General features: G+C 36.8%; 1 protein-coding gene and 2 pseudogenes across 2 annotated transcripts; 2 read left to right on the forward strand and 1 right to left on the reverse strand.

Annotated features, from left to right (window-relative positions):
• The first annotated feature begins 1,872 nt into the window (after positions 1–1,872).
• Positions 1,873–3,927, forward strand: LOC140813985 (serine/threonine-protein kinase RHS3-like; annotated as a pseudogene).
• Positions 3,928–4,088: 161 nt separating this feature from the next.
• On the forward strand, positions 4,089–4,726 carry LOC140815024 (uncharacterized; annotated as a pseudogene).
• Positions 4,727–4,865: 139 nt separating this feature from the next.
• Positions 4,866–7,314, reverse strand: LOC140814753 (protein SOMBRERO-like). 2 transcript variants are annotated; one of them, XM_073173840.1, is made up of 4 exons: positions 7,181–7,314; positions 6,594–6,775; positions 6,210–6,484; positions 4,866–5,582 (listed from the first exon to the last, which is right to left on the reverse strand). In XM_073173840.1, exons 2-4 carry the CDS (start codon positions 6,760–6,762, stop codon positions 5,028–5,030), a joined length of 999 nt encoding a protein of 332 aa, XP_073029941.1. In that variant the 5' UTR covers positions 6,763–6,775; positions 7,181–7,314; the 3' UTR covers positions 4,866–5,027. The 2 variants fall into 2 exon arrangements, with proteins under 2 accessions (XP_073029941.1, XP_073029939.1); XM_073173838.1 differs by having other exon boundaries at positions 4,866–5,585.
• Between the last annotated feature and the right edge of the window lie 863 nt (positions 7,315–8,177).

The following is an 8,177-nucleotide window of genomic DNA, read 5'->3' on the forward strand; positions in this document are numbered from 1 at the left end:
TCTTATTTTCCTATATCATTAATTTAAAGGAATATAATTAATGGCGCCACCAGCTTCTTGTATGGTTAGTTTTTGCACCAACATTCTCATATTACGTACTTGAGAATCAATATTTCCAGGATATGAGTGGAAAATGGAAAGTTAAATACATCAAATGGTACATTACCAACGAAACTAATATCTGAAATACGGTTAATTAGATGTTACCTCTTAACATAGTATTTTAACAGTGTTTTCAAGAATTTAATTAATGCAAGTATAACTTAATTATCCAATTTAATATCCGTATTAATTGCTAATTAGTGAGCACTTCTAGACGAACAGTCGAAATTCGACTTACATAAAGAAAAAATTTCTACCACATAAATATATCAAAGTCCGATGGTTCCATTATCACAATAGAAATTTATTACCATAAATTTTTCTAATCTTTTACTAATATGCTCCTAATAATATCGTCTAAAAAACGTGAAACGAATGAACTAAATATAAATAAAATAGGAAATTTGCATATAGTTTGTTTTTTTTAAGTTGGTTTTTTTTTTATTCGGTGCCAAAAAACAGGTCTATATTATATAATAAGACGGAGACAAGAGGAGTATTTTGAGAATTTATCCTAACATCCAAAATTCAAACATTCTAAATACTATTCTTTCTGTAAATTGTTTTATTATATTTTTTTTAATACAAGAGAAAAAACGAAAGCATATAACTTTGATGATTTCTCCTAGTACTACCTTTAATCAACTTTATCCTAAAACAAAAAAATTATTTTTACTTTTTAAGTTCTAATTAATTATAACCAAAATTTATATTAAAAAAACTAATTCCAAAATGGTTAATATTAATACAGTCTCTAAAATTTTCTTGAAAATTAATTCTAAAAAAATATTATATCCATAATACAAAAAGTATAAAACCACTAAAAAAAACATAAATATTGTGCATGGAAGAGCGAGAGAGAGGTGAAAATTATGATTGAAAGGCCGGTGCTTGCGTCTTCCTCACCTTGGCCGCTTCTCCTTTCCTCCCTCCACGTCTCTCTCGCCATCCCGATATACATGCATAATTTCCTATTTTCTCACCATTTCGTTTACAAATCCTCTGCCGATGGCTGTACGAACTTTTACATTTGCCTTAGCCCATTTCCAACATCAATGCATGCGTTTACAGCGAATTTTCTCAAAGACCCGTAATTAGTTTCTGCTCCCATTTTTTGCCTTTCGAATGATCTCCTCGTTGGAGGGAGAATCCGCTGGTCCTCATTAGACGCCCGCTCCTTCCATCCCATTATCTAATACGTAATGTGAAGGCATTTTGAGTGTTGGAAATTTGTGTGCGTACGTGCATTTGATTCACAGGATCATAAATGTAGAGCTGTCTGTATTCTTTGACATCCTGGTTTGAACTTTGAACATGCAACCTTCTGGATTATGAATTACTTGCGTTTTATCACAGGCCGCAATGCCATTTTATGATTTTGCATGTTCTGCCTTTTTTTTTTTGCAGATTTTTATTCAGTAATCTTGAATTGTCATTCGTCCCAGGGGGTGGAAACTTGAATGAGGTAAGTATTTACCGTCGGTTGATTCTATTAAGATGCTGGTAATGTAATGGTAGGAGAATGTAACATGAATCACAAATGATTGGTTTACATTTCAGAGCTCTGCATGAATCGGAAAAAGATAGAAGATACTATATGCTATTATTTGATTAATTAGTTTCTCTGTTTTCTCTATAGTTTCTTTTCAGTAGACTTGGTTTTAGACATTGTGCCGTGACTACCACATCAAATTTCCAAGATGTTAGACAAAAACCATTTCGGAACTTGCGCTAATTACAATTAACTGAATGATCCATAACAGAGTATGTGATGAGGGTCATGTCCATGAAGCACAAGTTGTAGTATCATTGAAAAATGAGTTTGTTTTCATACTTTATAGTTGCAATTGGTAGATAATGATTCTCTAGATGCAATGATTAGAAAAAGAATTTTCTATGCCAATGCAGATGAATGCGCCATCAGAAGAGGGAACATTTGAGTCTGGTTGGATGGACTTGGCTGCTAAAAATCCCAGTGCATTAACTTCAAATGCGGCCTCATTTCTTGAAGAAGCCAGAGCAAATGCCAAAAAGGAGCACGAATCCTGGCCGTGTTTTACCATGTGAACCTGCATCTGTGGATCTCAATTCTCACGTTAATTCAACCTCCACTCATAGATCAACAAGTGACTTTAAAAGGACGCAGCCAATACTGCTGACTGGTACGAATACATGCCCAGTTCCCAGCCCCGGAAGATTTACAAATACCGACAATCTGACAAATACAATATCAAGTGGAACAATATCATCACCAAAGTCTGTGGCAGGTAACGCTAAGAGTACTTCGTCAACCATCAATCATGGCTGGAACAGAGGTAGCAGCAACCGCAGTGACAGTTTAGACAGTACAAGTGCACCATTAAAGCCCCACACCGGAGGAGATGTTAGATGGGATGCCATTAATTCAGCTTCTTCTAGAGATAGTCCTTTAGGTCTCATCAATTTTCGGCTTTTGAAACGGCTGGGGTATGGAGATATTGGAAGTGTCTACCTTGTCGAGCTTCGAGGAACGAATGCCTTCTTTGCTATGAAAGTTATGGATAAAGGTTCTCTTGCAAGTCGAAATAAGCTACTTCGTGCTCAAACAGAAAGAGAGATTCTTAGTCTTCTCGATCACCCTTTCTTACCTACCTTATATTCTTACTTTGAAACTGAAAAATATAATTGCTTGGTCATGGAGTTTTGCAGTGGAGGAAACCTTCACACGCTTCGACAGAAACAGCCCAACAAACATTTTACGGAGGAAGCTGCGAGGTTCCTACCGAATCACTCTGATTTTCTTGTTTCTTCTAGTAACAGTGAGTACATTTTCGAATTTAGCTTGTGTTTGACATCTTGCAGATTTTTTGCATCGGAGGTCTTGTTAGCTCTCGAGTATCTGCACATGCTAGGAATTGTATACCGAGACCTTAAGCCGGAAAATGTGTTAGTAAGAGAAGAGGGACATATCATGCTCTCTGACTTCGATCTATCACTTCGATGCTCTGTCTGTCCGACACTTGTGAAATCTTCATCTGTTCATGTTGGAAATTCAAGCGAAAACTCCGGTGCTATATTGAATGATGACAATATGATCCGGAGTTGTATGCAGCCATCGAATTTTTTCCCTCGCCTCCTTCCTACAAAAAAGAACCGCAAATCCAAATCCGATTTCGGGCTGACCAATAACTCTAACGCCCTTCCCGAGCTAATGGCCGAGCCGACGGATGTTCGTTCTATGTCTTTTGTTGGCACTCACGAATATCTAGCCCCCGAGATCGTTCGGGGAGAGGGTCATGGCAGTGCAGTGGATTGGTGGACATTTGGCATTTTCTTGTACGAGCTCCTACTAGGGACAACTCCTTTCAAAGGTTCTGGAAACCGTGCTACTCTGTTCAATGTCGTTGGCCAACCACTAAAATTTCCAGAAACGCCGCAACTGAACTCGGCGGCCCGTGATCTGATAAAAGGGCTGTTGGTGAAGGAACCTCACAAGAGAATTGCATACAAGAGAGGTGCTACTGAAATAAAGCAACACCCTTTCTTTGAGGGTGTTAACTGGGCCTTGGTAAGAAGTGCAATGCCTCCGCACATACCCGAACCTGTAGATTATAAGCAGTTTGCCTCTAAGGATTCAGCTAATTCAGACAAGAAGATGGCTGACATTGGAAATGATCGAAACAAAAGCAGCTGTACTGATTCTTCATATGTTGAATTCGAGTATTTTTAGGATTTTGCCTCCATCTTTTTACCTCTTAAAGTCTTTTTTTTGTTTTCAGGGGGAAAACAAACACATAACAATGTGTATTTACAAGTTATGTGAACCTTTTTTGTCATGGTTTCTTGCCTATAAACTTTCCATTTGTTTTATAGTGTTATAAAATTGTTACGTTTTTACGAACGACCCAAAAAAAAAATTGAATGATATTGTTCATGAAAATATTATTTAGTTGAAAAGTTGAAAGTGGAAAAAAAAAAACAAAATGGAAAAAGAAACGAGATGCATAACACGTAGATGAGATGATGCATGCAGAGCTGTTTCGCCGCCACGTGCGTCCATAATATAGAGATAAGCTTGGCCGATTCAATTATTCGCCAATTAATCGAGTACGCATAAATAAGTTCCAAGAAAGCGATATTAATTCTCATCGGAAGTTGGTCAGATCTGAAGAAAAATATTGAATCTAATTTGTTGAAGGATGTCGGGAGCTCAAGGAACGCAGCCGCCGGAGTCGTACACAGCGACGACGTACGAGTCAGTGGAGGCAGAGATAACAAGACGCGGCTTGATATCCGGTCCAAGGAAGACGAGGGCGGTATCCAGATAGATAAATTGCAGGACAAGGTGGAGGACGCCGCCGGGAAAGGAGGTCCAGTTTTCGGCGCTGGCAAGGACGATGATAAATATGACTTAGGTGCGACAGGCACAGCTTAAATTTTTCCAGCTAGCTACCATGTTTGCAGATTGTCGAGCTGCTTTTTGTTCATTTAAACTTTTCGAGTTCTTTTTCTTTGTTGAAATGTTCACGTGATGTGTTGTAAATTTATTCCATAATTGGGTTTTTGGACTTGGTATCCAAAATCCTCACTTGTAATGAACTTGGATTTCTTAATTATGTCAGTGAGCTGCGCGCATGTTGATCCATGTCATGTTAAAATTGGACGATTTTTTATACAATCGAGAATCTAAGATCTAAGAATATTTTAAATAATAATTCGACTTCAAGATGAATTTAATGAGCAGCATCCTTAAATACAATTTCCACATGAAAGTGAAATGGAGACGATGACAAAAGAACAATTTAATGAGCCAACATTTGAAACATCAAATATTGACGCTGCGTGCAATAAGAAAACAGTACATATTCTAATAATCGGAGTCCCTGCACGCAGTCAATTAGGGGCTTAATTCAGACAATCTTTTCTTGAACATATTGTAGAATCGACTACTTGGAATATCTAGAAAAATCTTGTTCAAAGTTATGATACGGAAATGGAAATCTCTGAGCTGCCGTTGGAACCAAGTCAGAAACTTGTGAAATCTGGTGATATTTTCCACTGTGATCCATAGTTTGATGCGTAGCGAGGAGTTTATCCAGGAACGTCCAGTCCCCAGAAAATTTCTCCTGTTGCATGACCATGCCAACAGCAGGATGCCCATCTCCATTCCCAACTCCACTTGATGTTAAATTCAACAAGTTCTGCGTACACTGCAAGTCCATGGTACTCAACGGAAGTGATGACAAGAATGAAGGTGGAATAGTTGATTCGGGGTTCGTTAACTGTGGAAGATGCATGGAATTGCTAGGATCAAATACATAATTCATGTTGTATTGTATTTGATCAGTAGTTATCTGTTTAGGTACCAAAGTAGAATCTGCAATGGTAGTCTGGAAAGTTGCAGCCACCTGCTCAGCTTCTTGATCGGCCTCGGTTTGGGGATGGAAGCCTCTGGTGTGATTTTTCTTTTCGAAAACCCTGCAGACCACCCATCCGTCCTCCTGCTTCAGAAATGACCCAAGTTTTTTAACCACGGTTCACGAAAATCGATATATATAGTCAAGTTTGGCAGTCATTTCTATATGTGATCGAGAGTTGTAATTTGGATGTGATCATGACAAATAATTTATAAGCTTGCATTCGTTATGGGACTTGTGATTTATCTATATAAATTATAAAGGAGATATATATCGTCATTTAATTTGTTTCATTTGTATACCCCCGATGAATTTAGATGTTTTGATAAGTAAATGTGGATACATGATAAAATGATTTTTTTCCTATTAATTTGTCCATTTTTTGGTTTGGTTAATTGATTTTTCGAAGTTTTTAATTTTTTTGGTACAATGATTTTTAATTTTCAGCTATTTTGATTCAATTATTGACTGTGACAGCTAGATATGACATCATTTTTGGATATCACGTTATCATTTTGTGGTAGTATATCAAAACCAAACTTTGAAAATTTAATGAGATAAAAAAAAGACAATTTAATGAACTAAAAAACTATTTTGTCAATAATCTAAGTAATGATATAATTTGTGTTTGAAATATGTATAATGGAACAAATGCTTTTCAAACACAAAGGCACATAATAATAAAAGTAACTGAAAGTTAGAGAAGTGTACTTGGATTTGAGCATTAATATCGTCATCCAGACGATACTCGTGCATGATCCAATCAGTCTTGCGTCCATGAGGGGCCCGTCCTGTGTAGAAAACCAGGGTTTTTCTCATACCAATTCTCTTCGAACTTCTCAGGTGGATCCCCTTGTCCCGACCCGTTGCCTTCCAGAAACCTGCTGCCGTGGCCCGATTGGTTCTTGTTCCTGTGGGATACTTTTTGTCTTTGTGGCTGAAAAAGTACCATTCATTCTGGGGACTTGACCCGATTCTACATTTATCTGCAGCAGCCATCATCATTTTTTTTAATCAATACAATGAGTTTGAACATGGGATACTTAAAAAAACCAGACACAAGATTTGAAAAAAAACAATATTTTGAGGGTCGACCTTTGAGGTCCCAAGGCTCAAGTTTGTTGAGATCGACTTCCCGAATAACATCCAAGTCAATGGGTTCATAGGACACCTTCTTCCTCAGGTAGTAATATAACAGTTCCTCGTCTGTTGGATGAAATCGGAAACCTGGTGGCACCGATAGCTCCCCGTTTCCACGCATCATGTTTCGAATATATCTGCAGGTTAATGTTCCACAAGTATGCATAAGGATGAAATCACGTACAGTTTATAAAAGAAAAATTAACAGGAGTTAATGGATATCATGGCAAGAAAAAAGAAGAAAAATCAAGCACAAAAACCCTAAAAGTGGATGGATTAATCTTTCTGATAAAATTAAGAAAGCTGACAGGTGACAGCTAGGGTTTGTTTGTGGCCTTCCAGACACCTAAGAATTAAACTCAAGTTTTAGCTAAGGTTGCCAAAGTATGACTAGTTTCATCTTTCGACACGGAAATGAAGACAAAACAGAACCATACTGCGCAGATAAATTCAGGAGAGAAATCAACAAAGAAAACAGGCAACCTGAATTTACTATTTCGTGTTTCTCCGAAGAGAAAAAAGAATAAAAGGAAGAAGCAAACCTTTCTTGATTAGGGTTTTGAATTTTCTAGCTTGAATGCAAAAGGTAAAGGACAAGCAAGTGATCATATAGGAGAAGAAGATGGTTCAGCCAACTTTTGCGGGTGAAATGCACACAATTCGAGTGGTATTAAAAAGAAGCCAGAACACGCACAGATAGAGAAAGGTGAAGTTTAAGTTAGAATATATTAATATATAGGAGAATGTATTCAGTTTAATTCTAACAAAACTAGAGCTTAGACTCAGGATTTAGGATGATATATTATTTTCTTTTATATGAAGAAGAAACGAAGGTTTTACTGTTATATAATAGAAATTAGCTAGGGTGTGTTTCATGTTGGTTGAACAGCAGAACTATTCATCGCAAAATTCGCCGCAGATAAATCATGAATATCTGCTTCACTGTCAATTACTCATCACCCATTTATCTTAAATTTATTTATTAATCTGAATTTACTATATTATGTGTTTGTATATATATGTGACGAAATTTGCATAGAGACATATGCACGTACGGGCCGGGTCAGAGTCAAGATAAGAATAATGAACGGAATTTATTTCATTCCAATCACATTTTGTGTACAAACAAAAAAAAGGACATAAAATAAAATAAATATTCATCGGATGGATTGTCTGTATGTGGATTAGCCAACTTGTTATAAGGGATGAACTTTGACTGACGAAAATTTGATTTCAATATTTTCTATTGATTTCTACTGTCACTTTCTCTTTTACAGGAAACATGTTGAGAAATTAATTCTCAACTTATTTGACCAAGTTAGAGCTACCTCCAATCAGTCAAAGTTCAAATTCAAATGGGGCAAGGTAGTGTAGATGGGTATATGTATAGATGACATATATATGGATTCAACAAGAAATTATGAAACAAATTAAATAAGGTCGGTTGTTGGGTTAATGAGATGTTAAACTCGAAGGTTGAAGCCATCCAATAGTTCTTGTCCATTCTCACATGTAGAGATCGAGAAATTTTTTTACATA

This window comes from Primulina eburnea, chromosome 15 (genome assembly GCF_022965805.1).
Source record: "Primulina eburnea isolate SZY01 chromosome 15, ASM2296580v1, whole genome shotgun sequence".
In the NCBI taxonomy this organism is placed as follows: Eukaryota; Viridiplantae; Streptophyta; class Magnoliopsida; order Lamiales; family Gesneriaceae; genus Primulina; species Primulina eburnea.